Genomic DNA, 18595 nt, shown 5'->3' with positions numbered 1-18595 from the left:
CATGATTGGTGCTTAACAGATATTTGTAGAATTCATTTATTTATTTTTTTAATGATGAGCAGTTCCTGTTCAAAAACAGTTTTTAATCACATGATCACACACTCTGAAAATAAACAAGGTGGCGTTCATACCGTTAAGTCAGAAAGTTCACCATGGCTCTGAAGGTCTGGAATCACTTCTGCAGAGCACTTCATATTGTGGAGAAACTGACAACTAAGCACAAAAGTTAAAAGTTATAAAAATAATTGTATGGGACTTCCCTGGTGGCACAGTGTTTAAGAATCTGCCTGCCGATGCAGGGGACACGGGTTTGAGCCCTGGTCCGGGAAGATCCCACATGCTGAGGAGCAACTAAGCCCATGCCCCACAACTACTGAGCCTGTGAGCCCTAGAGCCCATGAGCCACAACTACTGAGCCCACATGCCACAACTACTGAAACCCGTGCACCTAAAGCCCGTGCTCCGCAACAAGAGAAGCCACCGCAATGAGAAGCCTGCACGCAGCAACGAAGATCCAACGCAGCCAAAAATAAAGTAATTAATTAATTTTTAAAAATAGTTGTATGCAATTAAGCATTTGCATTAGGTTTTCAAAAACACTGTGAGAGTTTTACTGGCAAAAATTAAGTATAAAATTAACATTTCCAGTGATTCTGTCAGTGTCTTTATCAAACAAGACATGTAGACTATAAATCTCAGCAGTAGAGATATAAATGGTTCATAAAGTAGTGGTGGGGATAACCAGCCAATCTGGTGGAATGGGAGCATGTTTAACACTCATCCATGAGACCAACTAAAATGAACCTAAAGGAAAAAAAAAATAGAGAAGACAACTCTATCTATGGATTCTGGAATAATGACAACAAAAAGGACATTAGTAGAAAAAATGGTGAAATATGTGTAACATCTGGAGTTGATAGCAATGTACCAGTGTTGGTTTTTTAATATTAATAAATGTACCAGGATAATATAAGGTGTTAGTATTAGAGGAAACTGGGTGTGGGAATATAGGAACTCTCTGTATTATCTTTTCACCTTTTCTCTAAGTCGAAAAGTTTTTCCAAATAAAAAGTTTATTTTAGAAAAAAACTCCATCAATATGAAGACTAAAGAATGGCCACAAACATACTCTCTAAAGACAATTTGCTAGACATCATGAAACTGGAACATAAAATACCATCTAAATTCAGGTTATGATGTCTGCCTGAAGAACCAAGGAAGAAAATTCTAAAGAGCTCTACCCACAATCATTAACTTGGATAGATGAGAACTATAAATGTCAGTAGGTAAATGATAAAACTAGAAACAATTATCTTGGTTTATTTTTATGCTGCTGAATTACAGGAAAGCAGGCGATAAAGCAAGAGGACACATCATTTTTATTTTCCTACTTAAAGATGAGCCCAGGAATAGAAGGGTAGCTACAGGAAGATAGCTAGTAGGACTTCAAATGCTTCTGTCCAAGGTCACTATGCAGATAGACCCATCAAGGAAAAGGACTCTGAAGGAAGGTAACATACAAGCATTTTCATACAAGTAAAGCCAAGCAGACCAGCACTACAAGAAAAGTTAAAGGAAGTTCTTCAGTTAAAAGGAAAATGATAACAGATGCAAACTTGGTTCTACCCAAAGGAATGAAGTGTGCCAGGGATGGTAACTCAACGGGTAAACAAGAAATACATTTTTTCTCTTTTTAAAATGTATTTAAAAGATAATTTTTAGAGCAAAGATATAATACTATATTGTGAGATTTAGAATATATGTGATGTAAAAATGTATGAAAACAAAATCGCAAACAATAGGAGGGGGAAAATAGAAGTATACTGTTATATGGTTTATACATTATATGTCAACTGTGATAATATTATTTGAACATGACTGTGATATGTTAAACATGCATTATGATTCTAGAGCAGGTACTAAAAAGATAAAGATGTACATCTAAAAAGCCAACAATAGAGATAAAATGGAACACTAAAAAATACTCAAATGCAAGTCAGGAAAAGAAGAAGAAACAAAGAGCAGATGGGATAAATAGAAACAAATAGCAAAATAGTAGATTTAAATCCAACCATATTAATAATTATATTAAATGTAAATGTTCTAAACACTCCCATTAGAAAGCAGATATTGGGGAATTTGTTGGGGGTCCAGTGGTTAAGACTCTGAGCTCTCACAGCCAGGGGCCCAGGTTAGATCCCTGGTCAGGGAACTAAGATCCCACGAGCTGACAATATGGCCAAAAAAACTCAAACAAACAAACAACAACAACAAAAGAGAAAGAAGATATTGTCAGACTGTTAAAAAAAGCAAGACCCAACTATGTTGCCTACAAGAAACTCACTTTAAATATAAAGTCATAGATTAAAAGTAAAATGATTTCGGGAATTCCATGGTAGTCCAGTGGTTAGGACTTGATGCTCTCTGGGTTCAATCCCTGGTCGGGGAACTAAGATCCCTCAAGCCACGCAGCGTGGCCAAAAAAAAAAAGTAGAATGATTTCAAAAAAGGTAGTGTCATGTAAAAACTATACAAAAGCTGGAGTGGCTACATATATTAATATCAGATAAAGACTTAAGAATAAGGAGTACTATGAGAGATAAAGAGAGACATTTCATATACTCTCTGAATATGAAAGAGGAAAGGGCAAAGAATAGCCAAGATATGGTCCTGAAGAAAAAGAGCAAGGAAACTGTATGGGAAAATATGAAAATATGCTCAACATTATTAGTAATTAGATTGACAAAAATTAAAATTTGGGCAATACTAAATTAGTGAGGAAGCAGACAGAATGGAAACATCTATGCTAGTGAGAATATAAATCAGTACAACCACTTCAAAAAAAGTTTTGCATAATCTAATAAAGTTGAGTATGTGCAAACCCTATTACTCTGCAATTCCATGGTTGGTTATGCATCCTGGAGAAACACATGTGAGCACTGGGAATTATGTACAGGAGGGTTCATAGTGGCATTATTTGAATTGCAACACTCTGTAAAACAACCCAGATGTTGAATCTAGAATAGAATGGATAAATTACATATTCATAAAACAATATACTATATAGCAATGAGAACAAGTGAACTGCAACTCTATACATAATTATGAATGAGTCTCAAAAACTTTGTGTAAAGTTTGAGTAAAATAAGTCAGTCATCACAGAAGAACCATGCAGTATGCTTCCATTTATTTGAACTTCAAGAATAAGCAAAGTTAAATGTGTTTAATAATACACATGTAGTTGGTGAAACCATTAGGAGAAGAAGGAACAATTAACCCAAATTTCAGGATCATGTTTACCTCTGAATTGGAGGGACAAGGATATAATCAGAATCGGGAAGGAGGGCACACAGTAGCATTCTAAGGACTTGATAATATTCAATTTCTTAACTTTAGTGCTGGGTTCATTTGTTTCTTTGTTAATTGTCCTTTAAATCATACATAAACATTTTAGGTACTCCTTTAAATGCATCCTAGTTTGTGATTTTAAAAAAGAGGCAGGGGCTTCCCTGGTGGCGCAGTGGTTGAGAGTCCGCCTGCTGATGCAGGGGACGCGGGTTCGTGCCCCGGTCCGGGAAGATCCCACATGGCGCGGAGCGGCTGGGCCCGTGAGCCATGGCTACTGAGCCTGTGTGTCCGGAGCCTGTGCTCCGCAACGGGAGAGGCCACAACAGTGAGAGGCCTGCATACCGCAAAAAAAAAAAAAAAAAAAAAAAAAAAAAAAGAGGCAGAAGGGGCTTCCCTGGTGGCACAGTGGTTGGGAGTCCGCCTGCCGATGCAGGGGACACGGGTTCGTGCCCCGGTCCGGGAGGATCCCACATGCCGCGGAGCGGCTGGGACCGTGAGCCATGGCCGCTGAGCCTGTGTATCCGGAGCCTGTGGTCCGCAACGGGAGAGGCCACAACAGTGAGAGGCCCGCGTACAGCAAAAAAAAAAGAAAAAAAAGAGGCAGAAGATTTGAGCCTCACATGGAGCACCAAAAAACAAAAACAACAACAACAAAAACCACAAAACAAACAAACAAAAAAGGCAGAGGAAAAATAAAAATGCCACACAAAAAGGGAGTTGATAGAGTCTAGGAGAGGTTCTAAATAAAATTAGACTGCATCCTAGCTTATTTTTCCAAGAATTAAGAAGAATATCCCCACTGTTTAAAAATTTACAAAATATTAAATCCAAATAAGAAAGAAAAAAACACAACTACTTCTGTCAAAACACCTTCAAAACTGTATCCTCTTTAGAATCTTAGAATTAGGTGGAAGTATTTAAGACCTGTTTATATTAATATTTATTTCTGGAAGAGCACTTACTAATTACAAAGTGAAAACAAAAAAATGTTCTCTTACAGTTGAACATTTTTGAAGAGTTTGGTGAGTGAAAAATAAGCCAAAAAAAAAAAAAAGGTTAAAGAGCTACAGAAAATAAATATTAAAAAGTAGCCATGGGGCTTCCCTGGTGGCGCGGTGGTTAAGAATCCGCCTGCCAATGCAGGGGACACGGGTTCGAGCCCTTGTCCGGGAAGATCCCACATGCCGCGGAGCAACTAAGCCCGTGTGCCAGAACTACTGAGCCTGCGCTCTAGAGCCCGTGAGCCACAACTACTGAAGCCCACGCGCCTAGAGCCCGTGCTTCGCAGCAAGAGAAGCCACCGCAATGAGAAGCCCTGGCTCAGCAACGAAGAGTAGCCCCCGCTCTCTGCAACTAGAGAAAGCCCACATGCAGCAACAAAGACCCAACTCAGCCAAAAATAAATAAAATAAATCTTTAAAAAAAAAAAAAAAAAAAAAAAAAGTAGCCATTTATTCATGAAATTTTAGAACACTGGAAACAAACAGAAAATCCTAAATGCATCCAGGATGGAAAAAGTAGTTTGCAATGAAAGGATTAAGAATCAGAAAGACATGGAATTTCAACAGCAGTATTGGAAGCTATTAGAAAATATAGCAATGCCTGTTCAACTTAGAATGACTTCCAACCTGGAACTCTACACCTAGCTAAACTACCAAATGAGTGTGAGAAAATATATACAAATATTCAGATATATGCATTAAATGGAAGCTAAAAACATGTATCGCTTCTGCAATCTTTCCCAGGGAACTGTGGAGGAGTGTTCCAAAGTGAATGAATAGAGTGAAGTAAGTCAGAAAGAGAAAAACAAGTATCATGTATTAACACATATATGTGGAATCCAGAAAAATGGTATAGATGATTTTATTTGCAAAGCAGAAAAAGACATAGAGAACAACTGTATGGATACCAAGGGCGAATGGGGGTGGTGGGAGGAATTGGGAGATTGGGATTGACACACATACACTATTGACACTATGTATAAAATAGGTAACTAATGAGAACATACTGTGTAGCACAAGGAACTCTAATGCACTGTGGTGACCTAAATGGGAAGGAAATCCAAAAAAGGGGAGATATATATATATATATATATATATATATATATATATATATCTGATTCATTTTGCTGTACAGCAGAAACTAACACAATATTGTAAAGCAACTATACTCTAATAAAAATTAATTAAAAAAATAAAAAGACATAATCCAATTCCACAATTAAACAAAACAAAACAACAACACAGTGAGTGAATAAACCAAGAAGAGGGTGACAGTAGATCCAGGAAACAGGAGCTACAACACAGGAGAAAGGCAATAGGAATCCCTAGGATGACCGTGAAGAACGATCTCAGGATCCTAGGGTGACTACAGGACAAATAGTTCATATTGAAGCAGGTCAGAGACTTCACAATAGACTCCTTTAAGAAAATGAAAATGGTGCGCTATCTTACAAGTTTGAATGACCGGACAGCAAGTTTTAAACATTTGGGAGAATTTGAAGATGAACTGGTACTAAATACATTTTAAAACTAAGAAAATGGGTATATTTTTTAAAAAGGAAAATAACAAGTGTTGGCGAGGAGATGGAGAAACTGAAATACATACATATATATCCATATACACATATATCTCAGCCATAAAAAAGAATGAAGTACCGATACATTCTACAAGATGGATGAACCTCAAAACATGGTGCTAAGTGAAGTCAAATACAAAAGATCATATTACATGCTTCCATTTACATGAAATATCCAGAACAGTAAGTCTATAGAGACAGAAAGCTGACTGGTAGCTCTAAGGAGCTAGGGTGCACTGGGGAGATAGGGAATGACTGCTTAATGGGTACAGAGTTCTCTTTTGGGATAATGAAAATGTTTTGGAATTAGACAGCAGGGGGTGGTTGCATAACATTGTGCATGTACTAAATGCCACTGGACTGTACACTTTAAAATAGTTTATGTGTGGATTTCACCTCAAAAACCAAAAAACTAAGCAAACATACTAATAAGACAATTGTTACTTACTACAAAAATTGGAAGTGGTACAGGGAGGGAAGGTAAATTATTTATTACTAGGCTCTGCCTTTATGAAGTCATGCTAATGTAAACATGTAATGTGAAAATAATGATTGAACCAAAACTGTGCTGTGACTATAGTGAGAGGAAGGCTAGATGGGAAAGGGGTCATGAAAGCAAGGGCATGAAAGAGAGAAAGACTCATCCTTCATCGTAAGAATCAGAGAGGTGGGCAAAGACTTAATCAGAATATAAAATGAGGGGAAAATTGCTAAAGTATCAATACATCCAGATTCATAGACACTAAACATTCATTCTACTCACTTGGGAAAATATTTGGTGTGTTCTTCTAATGGGTCATCACCTTCCTCAAACTTATACAAATATCCTCCACAGGAAAAACACTGGACGAAGTCGCTTTTACCTAGAAGTAAGGAAATTTGATCAGTGCCACTGGCCAGTGTATTTGTCGAGTGACACACATAATAACTACCAGGCCTTTATTAGCAAAACCCTACTTGCACTTTCATTCAGATTTTGTGACAAAGTCACAAATCGGGTCACCAGTGAGGAAATATTCTATTTAGGGCTCTTCTCTCACCAATGGGGTCATGAACAAGTAACATTCAATGTTCCTATGTACCACGCACTGATTAACACCCTCTCCCTGTCCCCTCCTCATTCTATGGAGCAAGAGATTTGCAAATCAGAATGTGGAATTGAAGTTCCATGAAGGAAGAGATTTTTTCCTGTTTTGCTCCCTAATGAATCTCATGGACCTAGAAGAGTGCCTAGGACTTACTAGGCACTCAGTAAGTTATTTATTTAATGAATAAATCAGAAAGAAAATATTTGGAGCTCAGGAAAATATATATGATCAAATATAGCAACTCTCATGTAAGTAAGTTCGTGAAGAAGCAAATGCCTCTTACTACATTATTGCTAGGTTTATTCCACTAGAAGTAGGATCAAGTCTTCATGTGAGACTCTATTTCTTTGGAAGGAAATTAGCATTTGGATCTACCAAAAGATTGAACTAGAAATGGAGCATCCATCATCTTCCTTCTCTTCTTGGACTCCTGTAGGCATCGTAAAGCCAGAGCAGAGGAAAACCTCCCTTTGTGTCTGGATAAAAATAGGAGGTCCTAGAGCTTGCAAGACCCCAAAAGGGTGAGATGCCTAGGATTTGTGGGGAGAGGAGGAGGTTCAAAAGGAAGAGGGTGAGGACACTGGACAGAGGGTCCTAGAGGAAGGCTGGCAAGAGGAAGACAGAATGGAGAGAGCAGGAAGAAAGGGTGGAACACCGCCTTTCCAAATGCTTAAGCCTGTGAGGCATTAAGATTTTTTGTACCAGTGGAACATGTCAGTTCGAGTGAACACTACATTCCCCTACTCTGTACTGCTCTGTGGTATTCTTGACTTGACCCCTCTGTAAAAGGTCCACATGGACCTCCACTGTAACTTAGCATGTGTGTTTGGTCTGAAGAAGGCCAGCAAGGTTCCCAGGAAGGACACAATATCCTTTCACCTTATTGTACCTCAGGCAGAGGTTTAGCTGAGGGGAACCTGCCCGCTCTTTGTGCATTACAGAGTGGAACTCCCTGATGACCAGCAGCTCAAGAGAGAATACTATGAACCGATGGAAGATTCTACATGCTTAGGAATCATTAAAAGCAATTTCCTTACTTTCTCTTCCAAGGAGTGTGTGGCAAAAACTGCTATCCACACTCCTAGTTATCTCTCATTCTTCCATAGTAACAGAAAACCCAATTTTCAGCTGGGCACATTGCTACCCAGAAAAAAATTAAACGTCCCAGCTCCTCTTATAGGTAGGTATGGCCATCTGACACAGAAAGGAAAAGGAATATATAAGGAATAATGAGGGAATTCCCTGGTGGTCCAGTGGGTAAGACTCGGCGCTCCCAATGCAGGGGCCCGGGTTCAATCCCTGGTACGGGAACCAGATCCCACACGCATGCCACAACTAAGAGTTCACATGCCACAACTAAGAAGTCCACATGCCGCAACTAGGAGCCCACCTGCTGTAACTAAAAAGAAAGATCCCGCACACCACAATGAAGATCCCATGCGCTGCAACTAAGACCCAGCACAGCCTACATAAATAAATAAATATTTTTTTTTAAAAGAAAAAGGAATAATGAAAAGAAGTAGGGATTGTTGAGCTTAGTTAAATACGAGCCCAGGATCATGAAGTGTATGTGGGGTTTAAATGGGCAGCAAGGCAAGAGCCTGGGGCAAACTGCTGACTCACCCATGTAGAAAAAACCTGCTTTGGCCAGAGCTGCAGCTCCCACAGGGGATGCCTGGGGCCAGTTCTTGAAAGAGTCCAGTCGGAGTTCTTCATTAGCAAAGATGCTGCCATTGCAACACACTTGAATAAAAAGCGTATGGTGAGACCAGCAAGCTTTGATATTGCAAGTATCAGTGTTTGAATTATCCTTTCATATTTACAGACAGAATAATATGTTTGGCATTTGCTTCAATATAATTGAAGGAGGGGATTAAAAAAGAAGAAACAGGCAAGGCCAGACTGACCACATGTTGAAGCAGAGTGGTAGATGCATGGTGGGGATTTACTATTGTCTTATTTCTATATAGATTTAAATTTTTTTATAATAAAATATTTTCTAATTATCTTTTCACCACATAGCATCAAGATAAAGCAAGAAAAAGCTAGAGGAGCTTCCCTTCCACCCCAAGTTCGTATCAGATTTGAGAAAGGCAAGCTTTCCTTGCAGCTCCCTTAAGAGCGGGCACATTTGTTTCTTGCCCTTTGGGTATCCACTCTATGCAGTGGTTTCTATTAGACTTTCCACACTGGGCTGGCCCTGGGGTTTGGTTCCTGTCTTCTGCACCCTTTGAAGATCTGAAAACCAACTTATGTTTATTAAATATGTTAATAAAATTAGATACTGCAAAATCCCTTAAGATGAAAGCTTGCTTCATTATTCCACTTAGCCGCAGGATGCCTGCTGTCACTTGAGTTTTAACTGGAATATGACTTAATGTACTGGAAAAACCTCAGTCCTTTCCTCCTGTGTGTCTCCTTTACTCTCACACTACCATCACATTCACGATACTTTTGATACAAGGTGTATGGGGGTTTTCTTCCAGTAAACAATTCTCTGCAACACCAGCCGGGTGTCCTACAATTTAACTCTGTTCCAACACTGTCTACTTAGTAGTGTCAGATCCTACAGGTTAAAGGCTCAATCCCATAACACTGCTCCTACCCCATTTCATTTGTTAGAGTGGATCACAGAACTCAGAGAAACACTTATGTTTGTTTAGTAAAGGATATAATCAAGGGTACAGATGAACAGCCACATGAACTGGCTAGTAGAGTGAGATCTGGGAGCTTCTATCCTCATGGAGTTGGAATGTGTCACATTCCCAGTGTGGATGTGTTCACATACCTGAAGGCTCCTGGAAACCTGTACTACTGGGATTTTTATGGAGGCTTCCTCACACAGGCATGATCGATCATTAACTCCATTTATACCCCTCTTCCTGCTCTGAAGAATAGGGGGTGGGGCTGAAAATTCAAACTTCTAATCATGGCTTGCTCTTTCCAGTGACCAGCTCCCATCCAGAAGCCATCCAGGAGCTCACCCAGAATCACCTCATTGGAAACCGAAGACGCTCCCAGTGTTCTTATCACGTAGGAGTTTACAAGGTTTTAGGAGCCCTGTGTCAGGGACAGCGTCAAAGATCCAATATTAGAACAAGAGATGCACCTCGTGATGTTATCACTTAGGAAATTACATGGATTTTAGGAGCTCTCTGCCAGGAACTAGGGGCAGAGACCAATATTTATTTTCTATTATTTCACATTTAATTTCTTAACAGACACTGATCCATTTAAGAATGTTTTCAAAACCATTTTATCCAGAAACCTTAATTGTTTTAAAGGAAATTCAGTCAAGGACCCAACCCTGACATATTTCCCTATGCTCATTTATGTTAAAAAACTAAGTCAATCCAGGAGACCAGAAACTCTAATGAAATGTTTTAAAAAATTACTATGGCACCATAAAATGAGGAGGAAAATGGAGGGGTTAAAAAAAAAAATTAGGCTGAAAAAGAAAAAGCAAAAGAAGAAATAAACAAGCAAAGCTTTTTGAAATACGTCTGAATCTTTACCTGAAGCCATAGGTAAATCTCTCCTGACCCACGAATTCACAAAATGTTCTCCCTGGAGAAAATTAAAACTCAAGTTATCCTACAAACGACTATGTATAAAACAAATAAGCTACAAGTATCTAATGTACAGCACAGGGAACATATTCAATATTTTATAGTAATTATAAATGGAGTATAACCTTTAAAAATTGTGAATCATTGTGTTGTACACCTGAAACAAATATCGTGCATCAATACCTCAATTTTAAAAAATTCAAGTTATCGACTTGGAGCATACAACTATCTATGAATAAAAATTAAAAGAACTCCCTCCTCCAACCCTGCCCCCAAATGAAGTTTCATTGGATTGAGTGTCAGTGTTGTTAGAGAATTATTCCTTTAATTAGTATTTCTATTAATGTTGTAATTTTTTATGCAGCGTAAAGGGAAGAAAAAAATACTGTGAATGTTTATTTATACTCAACAGGAAGCCGTCTCCGGGTCGGTTTTTCCAGAGATCCAACTCAAAAGCTAAGTTACAACAAGATATCACAGAGGTCCTTTGACTAATGAGAAGTATGAGATATAGGAAGGAAACTGGATTCAGAAGGGTGGTTAGGTATTGAGTAACTGATTCTTCTCTGAAAACTGCACCCAGATTGCTAACTGAAGAAACACTCCTCCCCCACTTTCAGGCCATGTTTTCTGCAGGGTTCTCATCTGAGTCGTGTTAGCCAATAAATTCGCTCTTTTTGCATAAGCAATTTAAGCTGGGTTTTCCCATCACCTGTCACTAGGGAAGCCTTCACGATAGAGCATAAAGTAACGAGCTCTGAGGCCCACTGTGGGTAGTGTGCAGTGGTCTGAATGTCTTATGCGGGCACTCAGATGGGGGTGGCCAAGGGAAGCTAGGGGAGGTGACCTCAGTCAAAGAGGGTAAGACTACCAGGAAGGCAGACAGACCAATCAAAAGGCAGCCTTGAAAAAAAATTCTAAGGGCTCTAGTTGACCAAGTGAACATGCTTTTCTTCAATCTGCCCAATGGGAGGTAGGAGAATGAAATAAGGGAAGAAAGAAGGAGAGCCCATGACAAAAGAGTGATGCCGCCCCCTTCTCATTCAGATAATAGGTACTCAAAAGCCAACTAGAGAAAAAATGTGCTGTTGTAAATTACCGTGACGCCAACAAATCCCTTGTAGCTTTGAATGTACCGGGTAATTTCCTCTGAGGATTTCTTACTTTGAAGAAATTCACATCTATAATTAATAAACAGAATTAAAATTTACCCTGATACTGTAATAGAGATGTCCTGTATCTTTATATAACTGCAGTGACACAATGGACATTTGTTAAAACTTACTGCTCTGTGTGCTTTAAATTGCTCAATTTTATTTTACTTTGATAAAACTGTCAAAAAATTTACCCCAAAACTTATGACAATTATCATTATTCTCATATAATTATTATTTCCATTAACAACATGTGTAATAATTTAAAACTAAATCTTCAGATTATCTTCTCTCTTGAAACAAAATATAATTCAATCAAAGAGACAGATTTACAGTAATATATAGACTGGAGGGGGTTTTCTTTGTTAAATTAAACTATGGTGACTATATCTAGTTCCTGTGGTTAAATAAAAGTTACTGGCAGCAAGGATAACAAACAATAATAAATTTCATCCACTGAAAAACATATATCACTACTCTGTAAAAAAAATACAATGGAAATTAATAAATTGAATTTTTTAAAAAGAGTATATGGAATACATTTTGAAAACACATTCCTGGGCTTCCCTGGTGGTGCAGTGGTTGAGAATCTGCCTGCTAATGCAGGGGAGCAGGGGACACAGGTTCGAGCCCTGGTCTGGGAGGATCCCACATGCCACGGAGCAACTAGGCCCGTGAGCCACAACTACTGAGCCTGCGTGTCTGGAGCATGTGCTCCGCAACAAGAGAGGCTGCGATAGTGAGAGGCCTGCGCGCCGCGATGAAGAGTGGCCCCGGCTTGCCACAACTAGAGAAAGCCCTCACACAGAAACGAAGACCCAACACGGCAAAAATAAATAAATAAATTAAAAAAAACAAAATAAAACATTCCTTTCCACAAAACAGAAGCAATTTTTTTTTTTTTTTTTTTTTTTTTTTTGTTGTACGCGGGCCTCTCACTGTTGTGGCCTCTCCCGTTGCCGAGCACAGGCTCCGGAGGCGCAGGCTCAGTGGCCATGGCTCACAGGCCCAGCCGCTCCGCAGCATGTGGGATCTTCCTGGACCGGGACACGAACCCGTGTCCCCTGCATCGGCAGGCAGACTCTCAACCACTGCACCACCAGGGAAGCCCCAGAAGCAATTTTTAAGTTAACTTAAAAAAAATCTCTCTCATTCAAATTTAAGGTTGCTTTCTAGTGATTTTATAGTAACATGAGGGCTCAGAGTCAGGAGGCCAGAATGTTAGTCCCAGTTCTGCCACTAACGGGAAGTGATCAATCTTGCCACTGTTCTCTTATACAGACATGAGAAAGTGAACTCCACTAGGTGAGTCATATATTGTTCTAGGGCCACCACTCTGGGTAGCTAAGGTCCCCAAGTTTTAGATGTACAGATCCTTCCGAGGAGTGCCCCACACCTGTACGCAACCCAAATTCGTACACAATCCGCATAGCACATGACGGACAGGGCCCTCCCCACATGCTTAGTGTGGATTGAGAAGGTGCTCGATAGACACTACTTCTTTAAAAAAAGACAACAAAGGGCTTCCCTGGTGGCGCAGTGGTTAAGAATCCGCCTACCAATGCAGGGGACACGGGTTCGAGCCCTGATCCACGAAGATCCCACATGCTGTGGAGCAACTAAGCCCGGAAGCCACGACTACTGAGCCCACGTGCCACAACTACTAAAGCCTGTGCTCTAGAGCCCGCGAGCTACAACTAATGAGTCTGTGCTCTAGAGCCCGTGCTCCGCAGCAAGAGAAGTCACTGCAATGAGAAGCCCGTGCACTGCAACAAAGACCCAACACAGCCAAAAATAAAATAAATAACAAATAAATTACAAATATATATGTAATATTTAAAAAAATACAATAAAGATCAGCTTATTTTATTGATTTACAATTATTTAGTACACTGAGTACTACGTTTTAATGAGTAGGAGTAGACTCAGACATTGTGTCCATAGTTTATAAAAGCAGCAAACAAAGCCAAAATTGATGCCCAAACTGCTAAGGTTAGAGCACAACCAACAAGAAACCGGGGAATTCTTAGTTCTAATTCCAGCTCTGAAATGTAGTGGTTAAGCATATGCTCATGACGACAAATAGGTGGAAGGTCAAATGGTCATGGAATACACAGGAGTTTTTACAAGGCATTTGCGCCATATACTTTACTCATCACCCTTATAACAACCCTACAAGCTGTGGATTATCATTTTCATTTTTACACACGAGACTCAGAGGGTCAGTAATGGGGGTCACAAGTGGCCGGCTCTGTGTATCTGCGAGCCTCTGCACTCTGCCCTGCCCTTTGTATTGATAGCAGCAGACCTTAGCTCCTTCCACCTCTGGAGCTGAGTGCTGGACTCACATCTTCTCCCTATGCTTCTCACCTTTCCCTCAGTCCTACGTCAGAGAAGGTGGACCAGGGCCACCCAAGACAGGATGTGCAACTCTTGTTGGTGTTAGACCATCACATGATGGTTGATGTGAATGGTGCTGCTGGGAGTTGTCCAGTGACACTAAGCATTGTGGCCATGAGACTAAGTGAAGCTGTCGAGGCTACAGCTACGACAGGTGCCCAAGAGCCAGGGCTGATATTCACTCGGTACACACCCATGTGGTTCACTGCCAACACTCAGTATGATTGGCTGGGTGTCTATTCTTGACTGGTCAAGGAACCAGAATGACATTCAAAGTATTTAACCATCTGGCTTCCTGTATCCCTATAACTGTCTCATCTGCTTGTCAGGAAGAGCTCCCCTCCCTTTCCAATCTCCCTCTCCATCTCTCTCTCTTCCCCTCTTCCTTCTCTCCTTTGTTCCCTTCCTCCCTCCCACCCCCTCACTTTCTTTTCAACCATAAAAGAAATACACATTTGTTTCCCAGAATTTAAACAAGATAGAAGTGAACAAAGTAAAATATGAAAATCCCTCTCCACCTCATCTCCTGACAAACCCAAACCTCAAGAGTTCGATTGTTTGGTCTGTATATTTTCTTAACTTTTTCTATATATATTTCAAACAAGTCCATATATAGGCTGAATGGTTTTAAAGGCTTATACTACACATTATTTTGCATACTGCTTTTTTCACTTAACATATCAGACATACTTCCATTTTTGTGAGCATGGCTGTCCATGTGAAAGATGACTTATTGTAGGTCTGGTTGGACCTACGATCCAACCAGAAACTTCTTTGCATGTGGTAGGTGTATGACAAATATGTTAAAGAAATAAACTATGAGCCGAAGCACACTGCTAGATCCAATTATTAGATTATAGGAAATACAGGAAGTAGAGAAGCATGTTAAATGACACCACAGAAACATTCAGCCAAACACAGAGTGTAGGCAATTTTACAGGACAGACTACGTGGCTCCTTTCATGAGTAAGTGACAAGAAAAAGTCAGGGAGGAGGAAATCTGTAAATTAAAAATCTTGAGATATATCAACTAAATGTCATGTATGGACCTTGTTTGGATCCTGATTCAAATCAACCAATGGCAAAGAGAAAGTGAGGTGGGGGGATGTGGACATTTGAACACTGTCTCAGGTATTTGATGTTATTGAGGAATTACTGTTAATCCTCTTTAGAAGACAGAATGATACTGTGGTTATGTTTCTTTAAAATATTTTTATATTTTAGAGTTATATACTAAAATACCAACAAGTGACATTATATGATGTCTGGGATTTGCTTTAAAATAATTTGGTTATTTTTATTTCTGGGGAAGGAGTGGGTGAGAGATGGATAACATATGATTTGGCCATGTGTCAATAAGTGTTCTCTCTACTTGTATATGAAATTTTCCAAAATGAAAGTTTTAAAAATTCTTAAGGGAATGAATCTGTATTTGGTAGATACAGAGCCATGTAGAAAATACTAGTAAACACAACATTAGAAATAATTTTTAAAAGCACTTCATTTTCTAAGCAGAGAACTCAAGACCATTGTAATAATCAAAACTCTTACTGAATTTTTGAAATACAATGTTTTCATTTGGTATATATTCAGCAGTGCATGAAACCATTTGTAATAATGTTTTAAACATTGTCTTACTTTCCAACTTCCTTTATGTACCATTTTACATCATCCCTATGCAAATTATTCCTGTTTATTAAGGCAGATCCTGAAACTTATACTTGGCAAAACATATCTTAGTATTTTGGATAATAAAACAGTAAGAAACTATTTTGAAATTATATAATTAAAAATTTTCACGATATCATCAGGGCTTTCTTGCTTGAATAAATCCTGGAGTGTTCCAATTTAGGAGAGAGAAAGATCAAAACTGAAGGTTCTACTCTGGGAAGGTGACTCTTGCCTTTAGTTTTGTTTTGTCTTAAAAAAAAATTACAAGCAAAAAATATTTATCTACTTACTTGGGGAACCACTTGGCATGTTCCTTCCAGGGGTCATCATCATCTTCCCAATTTCCTAAACAGCCACCACAGGAAAAGCACTGTACAGTGTCACGTTTACCTGCATATGAAGGAAGACACTTAGATTGCCCGGCAACAGCACCATGAAATGGTCCAGAAGGGGTGTCTCCAGAAGTTGACTGCTCTGTGCATGAATGAGACACGCTCCATCCCATCTGCCCACTCACACTCTCATCTGGCTGAATCCTCATCCACAGCCCCACTGCCCTAAGTGACCATTTCCGAAGCCTGGGACCCCACCTCTCAGATGAGGCACACACAGAACTCTAAGCTGTTGGACTCGGTATGCTCACTGAAGTAGTGGGGAAGCAGAGGAATCCCCCGCACTCATGAAGTAAAGCGTGGTTAGAAGACCTAAGCTGTAGCTTTGCTATGAAATTTCAGTGGAAACTTAGGCACATTTCTTTTTTTTCCTTCACATTTGACAAGTATATTTTTCTTTTCTGACAACTGTTTTTAGGGGAACTACAAAGGGATCAACACACTAGCTTTCAAAACTAAGAAGAAAACTTACTTGAGGTTTAAGGCATTTTGAGATGTAAATGGTACACAAACTGGTAGGCAAATTACAATCAAACTACAGACTCCAACTTTTTTGAACACGACAGAAAGATCCGTTTTTTCTGCTTTTTACTCTGCTTCAGTCTCTATGTCAATTAGGACATTAACTGTAACATCTTGAAGAAATAAGTGATAAGCACACTGTGACATCTGGGGAATTCTATACCAGAAATCTCTTAAATTTTCTTCTTGGGTCCAACTTGGGTAACACCATCAAGGTGAATTTCTTCAGCTTCTGCTATTAATTAATTAACAATAGTAACAATTAACATTTGATATATCCAACATACACTGTGTGCCAAGCACTATGCAGTGTACCTGAGATGAATTGAAATATTTTGTCTCTTTTTTTTTTAACTTTTTATTTTATATTGGAGTACAGCCGATTAACAATGTTTGATAGTTTCAGGTGCACAGTAAAGCTACTCAGCCATACATATGCATGTATCCTTTGTCCCCCAAACTCCCCTCCCAACCAGCCTGCCACATAACAGTGAGCAGAGTTCCCTGTGCTATACAGTAGGTCCATGTTGGTTATCCTTAGGCACATTTCTTAAACTCTTTGAGCCTCAATGAAGTCAACTGTGAAATGGGGGGAAAGGGCAAGTTTGTCAGATTAGTATTAGTGCTTAATCCATGCCTAGCACCAAGTAGGTACTCAGTAAATGATAGCTGTTTTTGTTATCACAATTCTCACTCAGATCTGTCATAACATTTATGGCGTGGCTAGGATAATTCAAACAAAGTATCATTTTCTGAAATGCAACTTGCCCTATATGTTAGAGTTAGCTTTAAGGTTAAAACAAAAACAAAAACCCTACAATACTGCTGCAATTAAAAGAATCAAAGAAAGATCATTTCAGAGCAGCAAAAGGAGGATGGGTGAGAAGGAGACTGGGGTCAGGCTGACCTCACAGCTTATTTTCAGGGCCTTAGAAATCCAGTCAAGTATTGTCTAAGGTCCAAAGTTTTAGTAAAAGTCACTATCTTATTTTTTATATATTTTTGGTAAATTGACATGTACTACACATAAAATAAAGCTAAAGTGAAATTACTGAAGTTGAATTTTAATAAAAGAGACCTTATACCTAATATAACACATTGACCAAGTGAGGAAAGATTTACAATATTGCAACTGAAACATGGAACCTAAACTTAATTCCAGCAAAATATTTCAGAAAATGACTTCAAACTACCTGTAAAGACAAAGCCAGCAGCTGAGAGCTCCCTTGGGGCTGTCCCTTGGGCATAAAATGGCCATTTCTGGTAGGACTTGAGTCTGGCCTTCTCTTCTTGGTATCTTGCTTTGTCGTCCCTCCTCAACTTGTTCTCTGGATTCTTTACTCTTATATCATATTTGGCAATGTTACCAACATCTTTGCCCAAAAGGAACTCACAATCTGGATGGAACTTCTTATGGTCTTCCATGGGGTGTCTCTGGAGGCTGGTACCAAAGAGGATTAAGCTACAGCAGAAGCACTGAACCCCAGATTTTATGTCAGTGAAATAAAACCCAGCCGCTGCCATCTCCTGGGGTGTCCATGCACTGTAGTCGTCATAGGTCACAAAAGTCTTTAACCTTTTTGCTTCACTACGCATTTGAGAATTAAAGCCTTTTTGCATTTTTTCTCGTTCTTTCTGCTCCTCTTTTTCTATTTCCTTTACATATTGAAGCATATCTATGCCTAGAAGACCAGACAGCTCCGGGAGCAAAGCATAATCAAACTGGGAAATCCTCTCGTCAGGGGCTTTCTCCTGGGCGGCCATTTTCTGAAAACGGGAAGAAAATGTTCGTGAACATCGCCACCTGGTTTACTAGTCCTGAGGTTTGTTTCAACCCTTTATTCTTTCTGTTTTTTCTTCTGAATAACACTGA

General features: G+C 39.3%; 1 protein-coding gene across 19 annotated transcripts in view; it reads right to left on the bottom strand.

The window, feature by feature from the left end:
- Window positions 1-18595, bottom strand: part of LOC101330933 (general transcription factor IIH subunit 2) — a 66619-nt gene that overhangs the window by 15728 nt on the left and 32296 nt on the right. For 10 of the 19 annotated variants that reach the window (XM_033852920.2, XM_019929899.3, XM_019929898.2 and 7 more), the window contains 7 exons: window positions 17916-18489; window positions 16099-16198; window positions 11683-11764; window positions 10530-10581; window positions 8638-8757; window positions 6690-6789; window positions 132-213 (listed from right to left, as the gene is read on the bottom strand). In XM_033852920.2, coding sequence (XP_033708811.1) covers window positions 132-213; window positions 6690-6789; window positions 8638-8757; window positions 10530-10581; window positions 11683-11764; window positions 16099-16198; window positions 17916-18489 — 1110 coding nt within the window. Of the gene's footprint in view, window positions 1-131; window positions 214-6689; window positions 6790-8637; window positions 8758-9802; window positions 10075-10529; window positions 10582-11682; window positions 11765-16098; window positions 16199-16672; window positions 16958-17915; window positions 18490-18595 lie in introns of those variants that run through there. The other 9 variants (XM_019929896.3, XR_004525801.2, XM_073802189.1 and 6 more) reach the window with 9 other exon arrangements.

The sequence above is a fragment of the Tursiops truncatus genome, chromosome 3 (genome assembly GCF_011762595.2).
Source record: "Tursiops truncatus isolate mTurTru1 chromosome 3, mTurTru1.mat.Y, whole genome shotgun sequence".
Classification (NCBI taxonomy): Eukaryota; Metazoa; Chordata; class Mammalia; order Artiodactyla; family Delphinidae; genus Tursiops; species Tursiops truncatus.
Note: the sequence above shows the minus strand (reverse complement) of the source record. Positions and strands in the feature narration are given on the sequence as shown.